Raw genomic sequence first — 23,329 nt, forward strand, 5'->3', positions numbered from 1 at the left:
TTTATTTTAAATAAAATAATATATTCATATATGTTTGCAAGAGGGAAAATATATGAATATAAAAAGTTGTAGCTATATACAAAAAAAATCAGACTGCCAAAAATCTGTGAAAACCAGTGTTCTAGTTATTGATTCAGTTAAGATGTCTACTGAATCATATTATTATTATTATTCCCTTCTTAGAAGTGTCCTAAGGTCAGGGATTGTATCATGCTCACTGTTCTATCCCCAGTACTTATAAAAGTACTAGCTTGAAACAGGAAATAGTTCCTAAATGAATGAATAAATTAATATGTATGTTAGCAAATAGATATTTCTTTTTTCAATTCAAGTAACTTTTCAATTATTTTCTATAATAGATGGAAACACCAATGCGTACTTTGCTATTCATGAAACTTCAGGAGAACTCTCTACCACTCGGGCTTTGGACCGGGAGCAGGTCAACAATTTTACCCTCATCATCCTGTGCTCTGACCTGGGGGCTCCTCCTCGAAGCTCTGTGATACAGTTGCAAGTTAGGGTTTTGGATGACAATGACCACAGCCCATCTTTCCCAGTCCCTCATTACCGGTCCTCTGTGAGAGAAGATGCTGAAATCGGAACCGTGGTTCTGGTGCTGTCTGCTGGGGACGAGGATGAAGGCCTGAATGGGCAGATTGAATATTTCCTATTGGACAAGTCGTCTGGTGCCTTCACCATTGACCCTGCCGCAGGTATACTGAGAACTGCGCACACCCTTGATCGAGAAGCCCAGTTTCAGCATACATTTCAGGTGGTGGCCAGAGACTGCAGCATCCGAGGTTCAAGAAGCACTACTGTGATCATAGAGGTATCTGTCACTGACGTTAATGACAATGATCCAGTTTGGGACCAGAACCCGTTTGAGGCTTTTCTTCCCCCCCAGTCATCTACAAACCAGACAATTGCTATTCTGAGAGCTGACGACCCAGATTTGGGGCCCAATGGAACTGTCACTTTCAGTTTTGCAGATAGTCAGTCCATGTTTTCTCTTGATCGATATACAGGAGAAATTAAACTTCAGCAAAATCCATTGTCAGAACATTTCCCTCTCTGGCTGAGGTTAAAAGTTACAGATCAAGGGGTCCCAGGCAGGACAACCACTGGTCTCTTAGTCATTCACAAGGAAGAAGAAGATGTAAAGATTTCCTTTAGTCACCGTCAATATAAAGGATTCGTGACTGAAAATTGTGAGGCAGGTAAGTGTCCCTTTAAGTTTTTGTATTCCAGCTTATGTAAGAGTATTATCACAGATTCAATTATAAACATCTGAGTCTAGCCAGTCCTTGGTATTGAGAAGTCATAATCATCAATATGATTGTATTAGTCAGCTTTCAAGAACTATAATGAAATATCTAAAGCAATTAACTTATAAAGTAAAGAGGTTTATTTTAGCTTCCAGTCTGGGGGTTCCAGTCTAAGATGGAGTGACCCCGTTGCTTTGGGTCTCTGGTGAGGACAGCATGGTGGGATACATAGCAGAGCACATCACTCACCTCATGATTCAAGAAGCAGAGTGAAAGGGTAGGACAGGGTCCTGAAATCCCCTCTGAGAATACACTTAAGGACCTCCCAGTAAACCTTGCTTCCAACCTTCTGTTATCACCCAGTGGCACCACCCTGAGGGTCAAGTCATTAACACATGGGCCTTTGTAGAACATTCAACATCCAAACTATAGTGATGGTTAATAGTAGCCTCATCTGACATAAAAATATTAAGGCAGAATACAGTGAAGACCGAATGACTTCTAAGGTGTACCCTCCCCTTTCAAACACGGTTTAAAAAGCTAATGTTAAATGAATTGGAATCCTCCACCATTGTCTTATTTTTTTTTTAAATACCTGATCAGAGTTGTCCTTCCTGGTTCCCTGGCATTTGGAATTACCTAATTAAATTGGACATTTATCTTTTTAATGGAACTTAACACTCCAAATTTATTTATTAAGTTGTATGCTTAAAGAAGGGAGGAAATACTTCTAGAAATAACAGAAGCATATTCTGTAAACATTCACTGGAAGTCATCTGAAGTGATGAGCTGTGACCTGTCTTTGAAGAGTAAAAATAATGGGTAAAGGGCATAAAGTCCAAGCTGAGAGGTAGACCCAAACTGCAGATGTGACAGGAAAGAGAAAGGGGGGAGGAGAAAATGGTGGTTTTGGAGGCTGTTGAGTCTGATTAGATGCAAGTAAACCATGCCAGGATTGGCAGGCTTCTTAGTCCCTTAGAAAAAAGAAAATGCAGTGTACTTAAAATACAGATTGATATGATTCAAGCAGGCCAAAGTTTTCCCTGGAACATTAATTCAATACAGATTTAATCTGGTGTCTATCTCATAGACACCAGAAAGTGATTTTTTTTTCTTTTTTAATTAAAAAAATTATTTTTTGAATTCCAGTGGTTTTAAAAGATTGGAAATTCATTGGTCAGTGTTCGAATGGTCTTGATATAAGTGATGAAATAAGCAACAGAATGATTTTCCCCTCTCCAAATGCACCTCCAATTTTAACTTCCATTTTTTTAATGAAAAACATTTGCTTATTGGAACTTAAATTTTCTGTAGGTCACTCAAAATTTCTATCAGTTGGTGCCACTTGACATCTGAGTGAATTATTCTTGCTTCAATCATAAATTCTCATCACTCTGCACTGCTTTTAACATTTACATGCTCTTTTAAGAAAAAAAAAATAGTTCAAAGCCAGCCTCAGCAAAAGCAAGGCACTAAGCAACTTAGTGAGACCCTGTTTCTAAATAAGACACAAAATAGGGCTAGGGATGTGGCTCAGTGGTCCAGTGCCCCTGAGTTCAATACCTGGTGAGAGAGAGAGAGAGAGAGAGAGAGAGAGAGAGAGAGAGAAGGAGGTAGAGAGGAGAGAGGGAGGGAGGGAGGAGGGAAGGAAATAAATAGTTTAAAGTTCAAACAAATAACTCCAATGTATTTATATTTGTTTAACTTTTTGTTAGAAAAAAGTACACAGATTCAGGTTTTAACTGACATTACATTCCTCTACTAACAACATTAAACGTAACACTTCAATTTGCTGTAGTCCGGCTGGGTTAAATAACCGAAAGGTGACAAGCAACTTGAAGGTTGAATCCAGAACTACTTTATTGCAAGTGAACTCAGCAGGAACTGAGAACTCAAAGTAGCGGGCACCCAAGGTAGCAGGAGCCGCCTCTCTGCCAGACTGCAGAGGTACATATACCCAACTAATTACACACAGCTTAACTTAATTGACATCATCTAGACACAGTAGTCAGTCATTAAGGAATCCTCATCATCTTAATGGCTCATTGGCGTTGGCTCAGAAACCACTCCTCCTAGCGTACTGCCAGGTGCCATCTTAACTTGGTTGTGGCCCTCATCATCAATTGTTTAAAATAATATATAATTTCCATTTTTAAAGCAATTCTTTAGTAGATAAAATCTCTGTAAAAGTCAGTTAGGATTTGGATCTTAAATGAATGTCCCCCAAAGGCCATCTGTTAAAGACTTAGATTCCAGCCTGTGACACTATTTTGGAAAATGGGACCTAGTAGAAGTTAGGTCATGGAGGATTGCCCCTGAAATATTAGGGCTCCAGCTCCTCTCTCTCTACTTCCTTGTAGATACAAGGTGAATGACTTTGCTCTGCCTTGTGCTCCCCACCTTAATGTTCTGACTCACCACAGGCTTCAGCAATGGGGCCAAAGGACTATGAACTGAAACCTCTGAAACCATAAGCCAAAATAAACCATTCTTCTTTTTATGTTGTTTATCTCAGGTATTTTATCATAGCAACAGAGAACTAACGAACACAGAGTCAGTCATGAAATATTCACTTATTCATAAAAACAAAGCACATTGTGGCCCTTCAACAGCATGTCAGGATAAGTTGTCCAAGTGATTCTCATTCTACTCTTACTGCTGCTCTTCCTCAACATTTGAGATAACAGTCATCCTGAATCTTTTTAAAAGTTAAACTTTATTACCTATAATATTTTAATCCACTAGACAATTTAAAGAAAACTTCTAGAAGCCAGCTTGCATTTCTTCTGCTTTGCTTCCAGTGCTTTGGTTATTCAGATGAGGCTGACTCAGCAACCATCACCCTCAGTGTGGGCTATTTACAACTTCATGCATTTCTTTGAATTACCCGGAGGGGAAAAATTGAAATTGTGAACTATATTAATACCCTGACTGAAAGTGAGGACTCAGAGTTTGGAAAATTTGAAATTAAATTAAAATATGATAACACATGGGGGCACTCTAGGAAATAAAACATACTTAATAGTGTAAAGTAAATAAATTGCATATTGATACTTTGGAGGAAAAATCCTTCTCTTGGCATTTGGGCCGTTGATTCCGTGAATTCTGGCTCTTCTTTTCAGTAAGGGCTCATGAATGTTGAAGTGTGGAAATCATGACAGAAGTTGATGTAGCTGAGTGGGTCATGCTTCTTGCTTGTGCTGGGAAAATTCTCTCTCTATGAGTGGAGATGATAATGATTTCCTCACAGGGATACTATAAGGATTAAATTAAGCTGTAGGAAGATGCTAGTCATCTTTTTGTTGTTGTTTTGGTATTTTTTCTTCTGTCCCAAATCCTTACTTGGATTCTGTAATGTTAACTGGGCATAAGTTCTCATCAGAGCAGGCAGTGTACATAACAATGTTATGATGGAATGAAATGTTTGCAGTCTTGAAGGCCCCACCATCTGTTCCTTCTCTTCAAATCAGGTAAGAACTACACTTTCCAAGGTAATGGTCTTCCCCACAATGTGGAATTAAATGACACTGTCACTGGCAACTTTGGCACAGGGCCCAACATATAATATTTTATGATAATGAAAAGATGGAAACAAATCTCTCATTCTTATTTCATTACTTAGGGGCACCCTTATACTTGAGATGAAGTTCATTGGAATGGACACCACCTAAGTAGCCTTTGAACAGCAATGTGGAATTTCCTTACCTCTCCTCTGATTCCAAGGTAGCTCTGAAGGGAATAGAAGTAGCAAAGCCCTAGACCAGGTCAAGTTTTCACAGAAAATATCTACCTCCCAATGCAGGTTTTATCTTTGTGAACTCACCCCAGTCCCACAGTTGGGCCTCAGCCATAGACGCTCAGGATCTCTTTTCAATAATATAATAAGAGGTTCCTATTCCCAGAGTGGGAGTAGTAACCAAGATGAAAGAGACCGATGCCTATGTTATGAAGCCACTTTAAAAATCACGTTTGCTGAACTGTGATGCCCATATGGATTACAATAGGCATGTTGAAATGACCGGTTATTTCTAGGAAAAAAAAAAAGATACAGGGAGCCAAATTATAATCAAAATTTTGTTTGCTAATCCTCAACAATTAGGAGCAGGATGTGACTCAAGTGTTGAATGTCATCAGCCTGTGTTGCCCTTTTCTCAAGCTAAACTTCTCCAGCACTGCCAAGTAGGAGCTTGTGATGTCTTCACTGAGTGCTGAAGCATTGTATAGATAGCAGGATTAGTGTGTGTGTATGTGTGTGTGTGTGGGGGGGGGGGTCTTGGAGATCACACCCAAGGACCTCATACATGCTAGATAAGTCCTCTACCGCGGAGCTACATTCCCAGCCCAGGTGAATGTTTTTGAACTATATTAATATTCTCTGTTACCTCTCTGTGGATAAGAGTTTTTGTCTATTCTACAAGAGATGTCCACTTATTGTAGAAAGCATTAGGATCATTACAGTAGGAATACAAAGAAAGAATATTCTGTCTTTCACAAACAAAATCTGTGGTTCATGATATAAACAAACATGGTTCATAATGAAGCCTGCTCCATGGGAAGAAGGGAAACCCATCCATTCTGGTTGCTGGGAACTATAGGAAGGACAAGAGAGATAAAGTATAGGAATCAAGGGGTCGGGACCTTGCATCCCAGATAGACCCCCTTTCTAGAAGCTATAATCCAGGAGGGGCCATTGAGATCGACTGAAGGGAAAGTTAGGAGCAGAGGACACGCTGAGACCCTGGGAGAACACTGTCTTCCAGGATGGCTCTTTGCTCACACAGATCAGGGGGCAGCAGAGTAAAATTGGCAACATATTCAGGTACAGAGGTACAGGGAAGTGCTCCATCCTTGTTTGGCTCTTGCAAAGGCCCGAAGACATCCTGGAATCCCAGTCGGCTCACTTGAGGACACAGATCACCAGTGGGCCCACCACGGGGACCATTGCTGCAAGGGATAAGATGACCTCACCCCCAAATCTGTGCAGGGACAACCTGAGCATAGGAAGGAACATGTGGCATTTCAAAGGGTCTTTAGCATCATTAGAAACTCACATGAGGTCATGTCACCAAGGATGGAGTCCTAAACTTGGCCACATTGACATGACAGACCAGATTCGCTGATGAACTCTAGGAGCTGGTAGCACAAAAGGATCCCACCTGCAAGACCCCTCCACCAGACACACACACCTACCCACCAGTGTCATCTTATTGAGGAGCAACACAAGAGGCAGGGAACTCCAAAATTGAGCACATACTAAAAGTAAGTTACCTAAAAATGGTGTTTAAAGGGAAAAGACAGAGACAACATTACATAGCATTTTAAAAATGGTCATTTCTTCCTACTGTCCATCAGAATGGTGCTCCTAAGAGATAGTAGATCAATAATTTGTTTTAAAGAACTATTTTTTCTTTGTACATTTAAGATGTTCTCTGTGAAATTGTAATTTTTTCACTTCATAAATTTTTAGCCCTTGAGAGACACTTTTATTTATATTCTTGGGGGATACCTCACTGTTCTGTCCTCCTCAACATCTCTCCTATCAGATGTTGGCTATATACTTGACTTTGTATGCTCTGTGTTCAGTTTTCTAAAGGACTATTTAGAAAAAAATCTTTTTTTAATCTACTCTTTTATAAGATGGTTTTCATGATCAAATCAGCACTTCATATTCCCTAAAGTATTTTACCTTCCTTATTATCAATTGTCTTAAGTCTAAGATACGAGATGAATGTGAGTTAGAATTAGCTGGGAGGAGCTTCTGTTAGTGTAACAAAGCTAGAGGAAGTTTGTACCTGTAAGGTCTTCACCAAATATTAAATGAAGTCATTTTACCATTATTGTTTACTTCTAAGACAAAAGGCTTCTGCCCAAATAAGAATTTGGGGAGAGGGGAGACAGTTTGTGCCAGGCAGAGGAAATGGCATCATGCACAAAAACTTGGAGACTAAAGATTGTGGTGAGCTCACTGTCAGGTGAAGCAGCTTTTTTAAAAATTTCATTTATTTTCTTTTTAGTTATACATGATAGTAGAATGTATTTGGACATATCAAACATACATGGAATATAACTTCTCATTTTTGTGGTTGTACCTGATGTGGAGTTACACTATTCATATGTGAACACAGGAATGTGATGTCCAATTCATTCTACTGTCTTTCCCATCCCTATTCCCTCTCCCTTCCCCTCATTTCCTCCCTGTCTGATCCAATGAACCTTCCCACTCCTCCTTCTGCCCCACCTGTTGTGAGTCAGCATTTACATACCAGAGAGAACATTCAGACTTTGGTTTGGGGGATTGGCTTATTTCTCTTAGCATGATAGTCTCCAGTCTCATCCATTTACTGGCAAATGCCATAATTTCATTCTTCTTTATGGCTGAGTTATAATCCATTGTGTATATGCATCACATTCTTCATCCATTCATCTGTTGAAGGAAACCTAGATTGGTTCTATAATTTGGCTAATGTGAATTAAGCTACTGTAAACATTGACATGACTGCATCACTGTAGTATGCTGTTTTTAAGTCCTTTGGGTATACACCAAAGAGTGGAATAACTGGGTCAAATGGTGGTTCCATTCCAAGTTTTCTGAGGAATCACCATACTGGTTTCCAGAGTGGTTGCACAAATTTGCAGTCCTACTGGAAATGTATGAGTGTACCTTTATCCCCACATCCTCATCAACATTTATTGTTACTTGTATTCTTGATAATTGCCACTCTTGACTGCAGTGAGAATAATCTCAGTATAGTTTTAATTTGCATTTTTCTAATTGCTAGTGAGGTTGAACTTTTTTTTTTTTAATGTATTTGTTGACCAATTGAATTTCTTCTTCTGTGAAATATCTGTTCAGTTTCTTTGCCCATTTATTGATTGGGTCATTTGGGTTTTGGTGTGAAGTTTTTTGAGTTCTTTATACATCCTGGAGATTAATGCTCTACCTGAGGTACAAGTGGCAAAGATTTTCTCCCACTCTGAAGGCTGTCTCTAGAAGCATCTTATCTGGAATAGCTGAGTACTGGTCGGCAGGAGGTCCATGTGCTTCCCAGAGATAACTTGGAAGAGAGAAACAGCAAAGGCCTGTGAGTTATCAAAAACACTTTGATATGGTAGAAAGCTCCCTTCAAAGCTGTGTGAAGGGAGGCCTGGAGGAGAGAGATGAGCTAGGAGGATACCGCAGGGATCCACGTGACCAATAGCCAGGGTCTCATTAAAGCCTCCACAGTGAGGGAAGATGAGGCTGTGTGCTCCATGAGGGTTTCAGTGGGACCTGGTTATTACTTAGACACCAGGGTGGGGTATTTTAAAAAACAAAATACTTGGACATCCACCCCACCCCACCCAATTCAGTGAGACTCCTCTGAGGTACACCGTTAATGGGTAGAAACTCCCATGCATTTCCCCAAGGATAGAAAGATAAGCGAGAAAATTCAAAGAAGCATTAGTGTTTTACAGGAGTTTGAAGAAATAAAGCATCTGTAAAGGGGATGGAAACGGGGGGCTCAGGGTGGCCGTGACAATCCCTGGGAGGACAGTATTAGAAGAAAAGGAGATGTCACCTTCCAGAAGCAGGAAGCAATCAGTATATCTAATTTGGAGCAGAGGCTTGGTAAAGTAGAAACTGAAAAGTGGCAGCTATCCCAATTGGGTCCCTGTCCCCAAAGAGAGTGGTGAGTTTGTACCCATGGGGAGGGGACTGCGGTGCTCACAATCCATCGCCTCTGCTGAGTGAGGGCAGTCTTACCTGAGATGGTCTGAGGATGTCAACTTGCCCTTGGGTGATGCAAACATGGAAGAAAGGAAAGAATGTCTGAAAGAAGTCCATGCAACAAGTGTGAAGGATGAGACAACCCGGAGAGGCACTGTGAGCAAACCAGAGGCCTGAGGGAGTCCAGAGAAGTCCCAAGGAGCAGGGCTGCTCTGTGGAAGTTGTTCAGGATTTTGGCCAAGAATAATACAAGGCCCAGGCTGTCTAACATGAATTCTGGACTCGGCTGTGGCTTCTTACAGAAACTGTTCACAGCTCAACAGAATTTAGCAACTTAGGAGGGAATTGGGAACTGTGGCGAGAACTAATTTGCTGGAGTTTTATTTTAGTAGCCAAAGCACAGTGAGGTGCAGCGTGAAAAGGTGGGGACAGGCCATTCAGAGCACTTTGGACAAGGTTTGGAGATGAAGGGGAGGAAAGGAATGTGACAAAACCACTGTTTGAAGGGCCCTGAGGATCAGAGGGGTATTTTGTTCTGTTTTTGAAAGCTGGCAGAGATTTAGACAGTTGTGATTTATGGCACTTTAAAACCTACCAAGAACTTTCGCTAATACTTAAATCAAAAAAATGGAATAAAAATTATTTAGTGTAAATATTAAGATGCCCTTTTTAAAAATTTTTGTTCTATTTAGCACCTATTTTTTGTGGGTGTTTGAAGCCTGGTTTCAGATTATTTTGAGGATAACAATGATCTCTTCCTAAGCAGCTCTTGTGACAATCAAATGGAATCATTAAAATAATAGATTGTAACTTCATTACTTGGCAACTGAAAACATCCTAAAAGGCATTTTCTTGAGTGAAGTGTAATTAGATAGTTGGAAATGTGCATCTCAAAACCAAAGTTGAGAATCATTCGGTACAGAAATACCGTGTGGTCTATCTTTTTGAATCTGTGTGGGCTTCAGATTCTGGCTGGGTCTTGGGTTTCAGGATCTGGAAAGGAGAATATGGATGGATCTTGAAAATGCAAAGAATCTAAAGTTTGACTGACAACATGGGAAAGGAAACCCAGACAGGAAATGGCTGGGCAGTGAGAGAGGGCCAGACACACCAGACCCACAAGCAGGACGTGGGATCAGATCCAACATTGCCTCAACACTAAAAATTCCCCAGCTCACGTTGTAAATAAAGATAGTCTTCTCTTACAAAATTAAAGATATGATAGGAACATCTAGGGATCACTTCAGCACCCACCTTCTCTAAGCTGTTGAGAATATTTTAGATATTCTCTGTTGAGAAATGCAGTCATTTCTCAATATCATTCCTAAAAATCTTGCCCACTAAAATAAAATGTACTTCTCACAGACGCCTTAACTCTAGTTGGTTTTCTTTCCCACCTCTTTGCTAAAACTTACAAAAAGTCCGTAAGCAATTTAATAACTTCCTCTATTATTTCTTTAGGTGTTCACAAAATATATTCAAAAATGCATAAATTACCATTTTAAAGCATCATTTTCACATGTGTGTAAGTTTTGGAAAATTATTCCTTTTGAGTATACATTTTCTGTGCTTTTCTGTACTTTGTTTCCTAGGAGTGAGTTCCTTCTTTTTTCCTTCCTTCCTTCTCTCTCGCTCGTTTTTTTTTTTTGTGTGTGTGTGTGTGTGTGTGTATGTTGTTGTTGTTTTGTTTTTTGGTGGGAAGGAAAAAGCAACACCATTTCTTCTCTTATTCTAATAAAAGAACATTTACCTCCTTAACCATGACTAAATGTATAACAGTGTCAATTAAATTCATATCACTGTGCAACAGATTTCACATTTTGCAAAACTGAAACTCTACGCTGACTGAACCGTTCCCCTTGGTTCCCTCCCCCAGCTCATTTCAAATGTCATTCTACCTTCTGTTTCTAGAAGTCTATTTTAGATACTTCATGTAAGTGGAATTGTGTAGCATTTGGTTTTGTGGGGCGGGGGGGTTGTGACTGACTTGTTTCACATAATGGCCTCAAGTTCTTCCTTTTTGTAGCATATGGCAGGATTTCCTTCCATTTAAAAGGCTGCATAATATTCCAGGGTATGTGTATGCCAACTTTTGACTATACTTTCATCAATGGGTAGACATTTAGGATGCTTCCACCTGTGGGAATGAACATGAGTACAAATATGTAGAGGTCCTGTCTCCAGTTCTTTTGGACATCTACCCAGAAGTAGAATTGTTGGATCATATGGTAGTTCTGGTTTTTAATTTTTTGAAGAATTTCCCTACTATGGTCCATAATGGTTGCACCATTTCCCATTCTTACCAATAAACGTTCACATTTTTCTACATCTTTATCAATACTTATCATTGCCTGCTCTTTTTTTATTGCTGTGTTGTTTTGTTTTGTTTTGTTTTTATAGTGGCCATTCTAACAGATGTGCTATGAGAGCTCCTGTGGTATTGATGATTCATGATACTGAGCACTTCATCATATTTCTTGGCCATTTGTATATCTTCTTTGGAGAAATGTTTATCTGAGTCCTTTTCCACTTTTTAATCAGGTTTTTTCCTTGATTGTCTGTAGAAGCTGTTTTGGATAAAACTTCCTTAGATACAGGATTTGCAAATATTTTCTCCTGTCTGACTTTTCACTCTATTGATGTTTTTTTTTTTCCCCCCCCTGAGGAAAAAAAAAATGATGCAGTTCCATTTGTTTATTTTTGTTTTCCTTGGCTGCGGTTTTCATGACATAGCCAATAAATCTCTGCTAAATATAATGTCAGGAAGTTTTTCCTCTGTTTTCTTCTAGGAATTTTACGGTTTCAGGTCTTATATCTAAGAGTTTAATCTGTTTTGAGTTGTTTGGGGTTTTTGTTTATGTACCAGGGGTTGAATCCAGGAGCACTTAACCAGCCCTTTTTATATTTTATTTTGAGACAGGGTCTAAGTTGCTTAGAACCTCACTAAGTTGCTGAGGCTGTCTTTAAACTTGTGATCCTCCTGCCTCAGCCTCCCAAGATGCTGGGATTACAAGGTTGGGCCACTGTTCCCAGCCTATTTTGAGTTTTGAGTTAAGTTTTGTATATGGTATAATGTAAGGGTCTAATTTCATTATTTTACATCTAGATATCCAATTTTCCTAGTACCCTTTGTATAGCCTGGGCAACTTTCTTAAAGACCATTGATCATATATGGAGAATTTATTTCTAAGAATAATGCGGTAAGTCTTTGTGTCTATTGTTATGCCAGAAACATACTGTTTTGATTATTCTAGCCTTATAATATGAATAGCAGTAAGGATGTGTGAGACCGCTAGCTTTGTTTTTCTCCAGGTTATTGTTGCTGTTGTTATTAGGCTATTCAGAGTCCTTTGAAGTTCCATATGAATTTTAGGGCTATTTTTACTATTTCTGAAAAACAATTTCATTGGAATTTTGGTAGGGACTGAATTTAATTTTACAGGTTGCTTTGGGTAGTATGGACGTTTTAACAATATTATCTCCCACTCTATGAATAAGGGGAATGTCTTTCTATTTATTTGTGTGTTCTTTAACTTCTGTCAGCATTTTTTTTTTATAGTTTTCAATATGCAAATCTTTTTTTCTCCTTGGTTAAATTTATTCTCATGTATTTATTGTTTTTGATGCTGGTGTATTTGGAATTGTACAATTTCCTGGATGGATTTTTTTCATTGCTACTACACAGAAATATAACTAATTTTGTGTGTTGATGGCCTTTATTATGTATATTATTTCCTTCTATTTCTAGTTTGTTTTGTTTTTAATCAAGCAAGCATGTTTAATTTTGTCATTATGACTTTTTGTATCTATTGAGCTGATTTTGCAATTTTTTTTTTTTTTTGTTGGTTAAGTAGCACTTTTTTTTTTTTTTGCTTTACAATTCTTAATACACCTTTTTACCACAATTTATCCTGTCACATCTTCATACATGTATTCTGTATAATGATGAGGGTCTCCTTACACCATCCATGCTATTCCCCTTCTCCTTCCCTTTCCCTCCCATCCCTATTCCCTATCTAGAGGTAATCTTCCTCCCTTGCTCTCCCTCCCAACCCATTTTAAGTCACCCCCCTTATATCAGAGGAGACATTCGGCATTTGTTTTTTGGGGGGATTGGCTGACTTCACTTAGCATAATCTTCTCTGATGCCATCTATTTCCTTGCAAATGCCATGATCTTATTCTTTTTATTGCTGAGTAATATTCCATTGTGTATAAATGCCACATTTTTTTAATCCATTCATCCACTGAAGGATGTCTAGGTTGGCTCCACAATTTAGCTATTGTGAATTGTTCTGCTATAAACATTGATGTGGCTGTGTCCCTGTAGTATGCTGTTTTTTAGGTCCTTTGGGTATAGTCCGAGAAGAGGAATAGCTGGGTCAAATGGTGGTTCCATTCCTAGCTTTCTAATAAATCTCCATACTGCTTCCAAATTGGCTGCACCAATCTGCAGTCCCACCAGCAATGTATGAGTGTACCTTTTTCCCCGCATCCTCGCCAGCACTTGTTGTTGTTTGTCTTTGCAATGGCTGCCACTCTTACTGGAATGAGATGGTATCTTAGCGTAGTTTAAATTTGCATATCTCTGAATGCTAGAGATGATGAGCATTTTTTCGTATATTTGTTGATTGGTTGTATATCCTCTTCTGAGAAGTGTCTGTTCAGGTCCTTGGACCATTTATTGATTGGATTATTTGGATTTTTGGTGCTTATCTTGTTGAGCTCTTTATATACCCTAGAGGTTAGAGCTCTATCTGATGTGTGAGGGGTAAAAATTTGTTCCCAGGATGTAGGCTCCCTGTTCACCTCACATATTATTTCTTTTGCTGAGAAAAAAAAAAACTTTTTAGTTTGAATCCATCCCATTTGTTTTAATTCTTGATTTTGCAATTTTTATACTTTACTTAGTTAATGTTGTATGCCACCTTAATTTATTTTCATATGTTGAACTATCCTTATATCCTTGAAAGGGATAAATTCCACTTGGTAATGGTGTATGAACCTTGGAATGTGCTATTAAATTCTGTTTGCTACTATTTTGTTGATGATTTTGTTCAGGTATGTTAATTTAGTGTACCTGCAAAAAAAGAAAAGAAAGAAAGAAAAAGAAAAGAAAAGAATCTGTAGTTTTCTTTTCTTGCAGTATCTTTGTCTAGTTTTGGTCTCAAAGTAATGTTGATATCATAAAATGAGTTTAGAAGGGTTGCCTCCTTTTTTAAGTTTTTTGAAAGAGTTTCAGAAGGATTGGCATCGACATTAGTTCTTTAAATATTTGTTAGAATTCTCCAGTGAAGAAATCTGGTCCTGGTTTTTTTGTGGTTGGGAATTTTTTTATTAAAAATTCAATGTCCTTTATTACATAGGTCTGCTCAAAATTCTATTTCTTCATGAACAGTTCTGGCAGGTAGTATGTTTCTAGAAATGTATTCTTTTTTTCTATGATATTTAACTTGTTGGCATATACTATAATTGTTCATTGAGGTCTCTTGATTCCCTTTTTAAATTTCTGTGGCATCAGTGATAATCTCCTCTTCCACTTCTATTTTTGATGAGTCTCTCTTTTTAATTGGAGTTTGTCAATTTTGTTGATATTTTTTTAAAAAATAGCAATTGTTAGTCAATTTTTTCTATTGTTTTTATTTTCTCTACTTAGTTTGTTTCCACTTGAATCTTTATTAATTCCTTCCTTCTACTAACTTTGGGGTCAGTTTATTCTTCTTTTTGTAGTTCCTTGTGATGTAACCTTACATTGTTGATTTGAGATTTTTAATGGAGGCATTTGCCATTGGTAACTTTCCTCTCAGAACAGCTTTTGCTGCATCCCATAATTTTGGGGATGTTGTGCTTTTGTTTCATCTCAAGATATTTTGTTTCTAATTTCCCTTTTTATTTCTTTGTTGGTGCGTTGGTTGTTCACATATTTGGGGATTTTCCAGTTTTCCTTTTGCTAATGATTTCAAGTTTCATTCTATTGTGGTTGGAAAAGATATTTGGTATGATTTCAATCTTGCTAAAGTTATTAGGACTTGTTTTGTAAGCTAGCATGTGAGTTATCCTGGAGAATATTCTGCATGCACTTGAAGAGAACCTGTATTCTGTGCTCTTGTTGAGTGAAATGTCCTTTATATGTCCATTAGGTCAACTAGTATGCAGTTTTATTCAAGTCCTGTGTTGCCTGGTTTATCTATCAATTATTGAAGGTTGTGTATTAAAATTTGCTATATTGGGGTCACTAATTCTCTCTTCAATTCTGCCAATGTTTGCTTTAGATATTTGGGTGCTATGCTGATTGTAGTTATTATATCTTCCCGATGAATTGAATTTGTTAGTACTAGGCCATGTTCTTTGTCTCTTTTATCTGTTTTGCCTGATGTAACTCTGGCCATCCCTGTTTTATTTTCAACAAAATTTACTTTTAGTATCTATTCCCATCCTTTCACTTTCAGCCTATATGTGTGTCCTTATATGTAAAGTGAGTGTGATAGAAAGGACAAAGCTGGATTTGTTAAAAAATCAGTTCAGTTAATCTATGCATTTCAGTTTGGGAGTTTAGTCCATTTATATTTAAAGTAATCCCTGATAGAAAATACTATTAACATTGTGTTCCTTATATTTGTAGTTATTTCATCCTTCTTTACTCCTTTGGTTCTATTCCTCTGTTTCATTGTTTTGTTTTGTTTTGTTTTGTTTGTCTACTGGCATGCTTGACATGCTTTGATTCCCTTCTTATTTCAGGTTTTTCTTCTATAGGTGTTTTTATTGTGGATACCACATGACATAAAATAGCTTATAACAATCTCTTTTAAAATTATAATAAAGCCAAACTTCATTTGCACATGAAAACTTTGACCTCTACATCTCCCCTTGTTATATGCACACTTTATATTACACCTTCTTATATTATGTATCTATTGACATAGTTTTGTGGTTAGAGTTTTTGTTTTTAGATTTTACATTATAAGTCAGAATTCACAGCAATTTGTGCACCACTAGTGTAGACTAATAGGATTCTATATTTGTCTATATATTGACGTTACCAGAAAGGCTTGTATTTTTCATGTTTCCATTTGCCATCTAGTGTCTTTTTGTTGCAACTAGTAGGACTCCCTTTATCATATCCTTTAAGGCAATTTAGTGGTGATGACCTCTCTCAGCTTTTGCTTATTTAGGAAGGTTTGTGTCTCCTTCATTTATGAAGGACAGCTTTGTAGTTGGGTGTGGTGGTGCACATCTGTAATCTCACCAAATTAGGAGGCTGAGGCAGGAGGATCATAAGTTTGAGGCCAGCTTCAGCAAATTTAGTAAGACCCTATTTAAAAATAAAAAGGACTGGGAATATAGCTCAGTGGTAAAGAGCCCTGGTTTAATCATATATGTATGTGTGTCTGTGTGTGTGTGTGTGTGTGTATACACATGATGTATATATATACATTCACATGATCATATATATATATGATCTTATATATGTGTATGTGTATATTCTCAAACTTATATATTCTCAGTACAATCTCAAATTTAAACTTTGTCAGAGAAAGAATATATATTTTCAGTTCTCTGAGGACTTGAGTATCTAGTTTGAAGTGTTTTTATTGAATGAAATTCTTTTGCATTGTAATTCCATTTGGTATGATGAACATTTTATTTTCAATATAATATGACTGTTTCCTTTAAAAGAGAAAGGCCTAGTATGATTCTTTGCAATTCTGTACCAATCTTTGTTCTTTTTAATGTGAGCCATCTCCATGTTTTCATTTGTAATTGGGCATGTAATAAGCATCCTAACCCATGAAAAAAAGGGCCGCCAGCAAGACTGTGTATCTTGCCTGTTTCTCGTCTTACTGCCATTCTTAAGAGTAAATGACAAGTTAGATGAAATAAAATTTCCTGTTTTTAAAAATAAATTGTGTCAGGAAGCACGCAACTATAATTGAGCACAAGAGATAAAGCATGAAGTGTACTACTGTAAAGGTTAAATCCTAACAAAAATGCAAGACATTTTTATGTTAACAATATGTCTCCTGAAATGCAATAAAGCAACCATGAGATTATAATGCAATTTGAAAGAATTCTCAACATGTGTAGTAATTGATTCCACCGTGATTGATTAAAATTTGATACTTTGTTCCAAAATGACTTCATAACTGGCTTGAATAGAATAACCATTGAGAAATCCTGATAGATTATTTTTAAATATTGTCACAGTTTACGTCAAGTATAATTTTTCTAAAGAGAGTACTATATAGAATTTGGAGTTTCCTGTCTTTCTCCATAACAAATTCTGTTTTGGGTCTTCATTCACTGAGTTCTCACTGAAGTTTCAGTTCTGTGGGCAATATCATATTCTTGTTTCCTTTAACATTTATAGTGATCATTGCATTCTTCCTTTGAGAGGTAGGCATTGAAAGGATCCTAGAGGAAAAGTCTGTCTGATCTAGGGCCTTTTCGTTTTCTTTTACTTTCAGTGAAATTATATTAAATATTTAGAAAAAAAAAGCAATTTAACTTGGTTTAGATATGATATTTTGTTATAACCTCCAGCAGAATGGGTTTTAAGCGGGGTTCCCAGTTCCTGTGCAGTAAGATTCAATGAGGAGGCTCAGTCGTAAAGGTACTATTTTTTTGACCTCTGCAGATAAGACTATCAGATGTGATGTTATAGCATTGAGTTGTTTTTTAAAAAATAATTTCCATTAATTTAGAGTGACCCTGTCGACCCAGACCAACACTATTCTAATTTCTCTGCCTAGAAAACTTCAGTGTTCTTTTTCTCTCTGTTTCCTTTTCTGTTTCTTCTTCCCACAATCTTTAAGTACCTGCTACTTATGAAGAAATACATTTTTGAGACATAGAACAACACACTTCATTTTTTTTAAAAAAAGCAACCTTACATTGAACAAAAGATGCCAGATACCATAGACTTTAAGTGTAGGAAATTTCTCTTTAAATTATTATTTTAATTGTACAAATTTATGCAGTATGGAGTGGTAATCTGGTAGATGTATATAGAGTAGAATGATCAAAATCAGATAGTAAGCATTTCTATCTCTTTAAACTTCTTAAATATTTTGATTAACTTAATGATTACACATATTTTTGGAGTACAATGTGATACGTATAAATATGTATACAAGTGCATGTATATAACATGTACTGATCAAATTGGGGTAATTAGTATATCTTTCTTATCATTAACAAGTGTACGAAATTTTAAAGGTAACACTAATATATAGCTGGGTGTGGTGGCTCATGCCTGTAATCCCAGCAGCTCGGGAACCTGAGGCAGGAGGATCATGAGTTCAAAGCCAGCCTCAGCAACTTAGCAAGGCCCTAAGCAATTCAGTGAGCTCCCATCTCTAAATAAAATGCAAAATCAGACTGAGGATGTGGCTCAGTGGTCATATGCCCCTGAATTCAGTCCCTGGTTCCGTCCCCCCGTCCCCCCGCCCCCCCCAAAAAAGAAACTAGTATACAGTTATAAGAATATATCAATCACAAATATATAGAAAATCTCCTTGGGGCTGGAGATGTAGCTCAGTGGTAGAGTGCTTGCCAAGCACATACAAGGACCTGGGTTCAACCCTCACACCACCAAAAAGTTAAAAAGAAAATTTCTGCTGTCGTGTTATTTTGCCCAATTAAATCAAGGAGATGAGAGATCAGTCTTCCAACATACGAGTCTCTGGCTTAAAAATAAGTAGCAAAGCCCAAATGCTAAAAGGGCTGATAACAGAGAGAGGCTTATCTTCCTCTCAGTGATGGGATGACTCAGCACTGGAGCCAAGCCACAGCTGGGTTTCATTCAGTCCATCTGGTGGTATTTGTTTTCTTAATTAGTTGTTTTCCAACATTTAGAAATTGAGAGATTTCACATGAACATAAACATGAATTTTCAAGCTTCTCTTGGAAAGACCAGAATCTCAAGCACCCTGAAGCCTGTTTCCTCTGTTCGCAGCAATGAGCTGAGGTGCGTGGGCACACTGAGTGCTCTGCCCCCTCCGCTTCTCTGACCTCTTCAGGTGGCCAGGCTTCTTGCTTTTACTTAATGGCATCTGAGTTAATGATTCCTGCAATGTACTCATCTTGGACATCAGGGCTGGTCCTGTTTCCTTTTCAAATGTGTTCTTTCACTTTTCCTCCTGTGCCTTGTTACCACCATCTTGGAGAGGACCCTGTTGCTGTACAGTGAGCAGCCAGAGAGACCTCCAGGGTTCCCTCCTGTCCATCTCTCCCCATTAGTACAACATGCAAACATTGCCAGTAGGTGGCATCCCAGGGGGCAAAGGACAGTAAGAGGAGAGGCAGGGTCATGGCAAGATCAGGAGTTCAAAGCAGTTACCACAAATTAGACGCTTAAAACCAGAGGAAAGGGGTCAGTCAAAAACCATCAGAATGTGTTTTCAGAAGTGATGGGTGAGTAAAAACCAGGAAGCCAGGGACAAGGTTGAACTAAAAAGAAGGGTGCAAGTGTGGCCAATAAGCACACAAAAAGATGCTCAGTATCACCAAACATCAGGAAAATTAAAACTAAGAACCACAATAAGATACACTGCATATCCACTGAGATGACTAAAATTACAAAGACTGACAATACCACTCAATTGGGAGCAACTAGAATTCTCATATGCGGCCAGCCAGAATGTAAAAAAGGACTAATGCTTTGGAAAATAGTTTGGTAGTTTCCTATAAACACACATTTACTCAAGGAATGAAGACATGAATTCATGAAAACCCAGGGGTATGAATGTCCACAGAAACTTTAGCCACAGTAGCCCCCAATAGGAAGTAATCCAAATGTCCATCTATAGGTGAATGGAAAACAAATTCTGGTGTGCCCATGCAATACAGCATCACTCTGCAATAAAAATGGAACGTACTTCTGAAACACCAACCAATACATATGTTGTTGTCAGAAAATTACACTGAGCAAAAGAAGCCAGAGAGTGTGTGACTCACAAATGTATAAAATTTTAGAAACAAAACAAATCTTGAGTTATAGAAAATAAATCCGCGATGCCATGTGGTCAAAAGTGAGGGGAAAGTGACTGCAGGAAGCAGAAGGAAAATTTGTGGGTGTTGAAAATATTTCTGGGTCTTTATAGTGATACTGATCGCATAGGTGTATGTAGTTGTCAGACTCATAGAACTGCATATTTAAAACACATGCTTATTATTGCATGTAAATTTTACCTTAGTGAAGTTGACTAATTTTTAAAAAATATTTTTACAAAAAATAAGAGAAATGAACAAACAGAACAGAAAACAAAGCAGAGGTGAGCCATATAGGCATAATATATTACAAACAAAGACATGAAAGTACTGACCTGAGGCCCAGATAGATGCCTGGGGACCCTTGTAGCTGTCGTAAGTAACTTTCTTTGCCCAGAGTTGCTCATACAAGTAACTGCTGTGTGCAGCTTGCCTTGAAGTCACTTTGCATCTTTTCTCAGTTTATCTTCCATTTTCTCTTCATGGTTTCCTGTCACATAAAACCCATCTACTTTATTTTTTAAATAAAGTTTTATTGGAACACAGTCACACTTTTTTTTTTAACACATTGTCTGTTTTCATGCCACAATGACAGGGTTGAGTATTTGCAACAGAGACTACACAACCCACAGAGCCTAAAAGATTTATTATCTGTCATTTTACAGAAAATAATTGAAATCCTTAATATAAAGCAAATTATTATCATTATTATTTTTTGGTACTGGGATTGAACCCAGGGATCCCAGGATACTTAACCCCTGAGCCACATCCCCAGCTCTTTTTATATTTTATTTAGAGACAAAGTCTCACTAAGTTGATGAGGTTGGCTTTGAACTTATGATCCTACGGCCTCAGCCTCCAGAGTTGCTGGGATTCCAGGTGTGTGCCGCTGTGCCCATCCTAGGCTCCCAACCCTAATCATACAGACCACCTCATTGCCACTGTCAGTCCTTGTGCATTCTTTCATGCTGGTGACTGGTTTGTCCCCCATAACATGAAATGGCTTTCTTCTCTACTGTCTTCCAATTTCTACACCTAATTCAATTTTTGTTTCTTCCTTGAAGTTATCTCTCGACTGCTTCTTCCCTATTTTAACAAATTTTTAATGAGTTAATGTCATGTAGTAAAGTTACTTTCCAGTTGAATTGCTTCTACCTATTACTAATCTAGATGCTAGTTAAAGAATTATTTCTCCTCTTTATACTCCTTTGACCTTCTTTCCCACTCCCACCCAATGATCAAGACACTGTGTGAAAATATGTTTTCAATCTGTCTACCTGGTCCATCTTCCCTCCCACAGTCATGGGTCTTTGTCTTTTGCTAGGACTATTGTAATATTATCTTACACTGTCTCTGCTCCATTTTTTTTCTCTTCTTTCCTATGTTCTTCAGCCAGCAGTCAAATGTTATTTTTTAAAATAAATTTCGTTGTTTCATTCCATTCCTTAGACTGCTTTTATGACTTCCCAATGAACTGAGAAAAAGACACTCTCCTTGCTGATGCTGCCGTGTCCTCTCTAGGCCTCTTCCCTGAGCCCTGGTGCTGTACCAGTCCTTTCCCAGATCACCACTTCTGTACTGGTTATTCCTCCTCCTCGAATCCTCTCTGCCAGTTACCATGGCCCTTCATCCTCACTCTGCCTCACTCCAGGAAAGAAGTGCTCCTGTCACATAACCTTACTTCTCTTTCCAGGGAAAGTAGCAGAGTCTAAGATTTACCTTGATTACATCTTTGTTTAGTGATTTACTGTGTTTCCTTCCTCTAGTTAATAACCACCACATGAAGAGAGATCTACTCTATCTTGCTTGCCTCTGTATCCCCAGTACTTAGCATGGATTCTGACATATGAAGACGCTTCCTGAGTAATTGTTGAATTAATGAACAGTGAAAACATAATAGTTATTACTCAAGTGTTTGCTCTTCTTCTTTTTTCCCATGAAATATTATTTTCCTAAAGATGCCCTTTTTTTAACCTTATGTTTACAGGTACTTCTATCCTGACTGTGAAAGCTTTTGCTTCCGACTCAATTCAGGATGGTATTAAATACTCAATTTTTAGTGGAAATGAAGATGGAGTTTGTTCCCTGGGCTCCAATTCAGGTAATCCTTCTCTACCATAATATAGCTTTATTTGCTGTTCCATTTAATGTTACTAGTCTACAAAATTTTCAAGGCAAAATTTTAAAAGTTAGCAGGAAATTTTTATAGTAGCCAATGAGAAACTACCGGGAAATTCAGAACTATCTGTGTGTTTGTTTATGTATAGTCACTAAGAATTCTATTTCAACATTTCCAAATTAGCATTTATCCTGTCCTTTGGATTTTTGAAGATGAATTGGTTTCTACTTATAATTTCCTAACCTGTTTGGGAAAATTGGAGATAGAGAGTGGAGATCAATGATACTGAATTTGAATTGAAAATAAGCACACATGTCTGGCCCTAGGGAATTTTCATCAGAGATTCTTCTAATTCGCCACTGAATGTCAACAATGCAACAAGAAAGGACAGCTGGAAAAGTTTCTATGTGGTGGTAAAGAAATTACTTCCAAATACAGCATGTATTAAATTTAGCTTTAATACGACCATTATTGTGTTTTAAATGAATACCAATTGATTATTTGAAACATACTTTTTTGACTAACAGCTATGCAGTAGATGTATATCTATTGCTTCATTGTCAAACCTCAAGAAGAATGGTTTTAATAATTTCTATATTACCATACAACTGCCTTATTTAATCTGTAATACATGCACACGGGAAAAATTGGGAGGGCATAATTTCTTAGAGAAAAGCCTTTATGGTGGCTAGGGCTGGTGTTATGGCTTTTTGGTCCATGCAGCTGGGTCAGCAGCCTTTCTGAGGCAGTCTGCTGGAAATTTCCATCCCTTCACCACCCATGGCAGACTGGAAGAATGACAAAGGAAACCTGTTGGCAAAAGGTGCTTTCAAACACCACCGACCCATGAGCTTTCCCGACCTGGTGTCTTAGATCTCTGGGGAAAGAGCTGAGATTAAACTGTTAATGAAAAGAGGAGAATAATAGAGATTCCATGTTATCCCAGACTATCCGGATCTTTCTATCATGTCCCTCCTGATGTGGCCCACGCATGACCTTCCCCCGACCACTGGATTACATTATTAAAAGGCAGATAAAATTTACCTAGAGTCAGAACAAGGAGGTCACCCACAGAAATCTACTTTTTGATTAGTTATGTTGAAATTTATGTAAGCATTTTTGAAATATCTATATGATAATACATTAAAATTTATAAAATACCTAATGGACAATAGAAATATAAAAGCCCATGTGTTTGTTGTCTGTCTCCAGAAATAAGACATTACTAGAACTTTAGGAAGACACTGTG

General features: G+C 37.8%; 1 protein-coding gene across 1 annotated transcript in view; it reads left to right on the top strand.

Moving 5' to 3' along the window:
* The window catches only part of Dchs2 (dachsous cadherin-related 2), a 250,204-nt gene that overhangs the window by 196,398 nt on the left and 30,477 nt on the right, over positions 1-23,329 (top strand). Inside the window, exons 15-16 of the mRNA XM_071614027.1 lie at positions 360-1,217; positions 21,949-22,062. Coding sequence (XP_071470128.1) covers positions 360-1,217; positions 21,949-22,062 — 972 coding nt within the window. The remainder of the gene's footprint in view (positions 1-359; positions 1,218-21,948; positions 22,063-23,329) is intronic.

This window comes from Marmota flaviventris, chromosome 7 (genome assembly GCF_047511675.1).
Source record: "Marmota flaviventris isolate mMarFla1 chromosome 7, mMarFla1.hap1, whole genome shotgun sequence".
In the NCBI taxonomy this organism is placed as follows: Eukaryota; Metazoa; Chordata; class Mammalia; order Rodentia; family Sciuridae; genus Marmota; species Marmota flaviventris.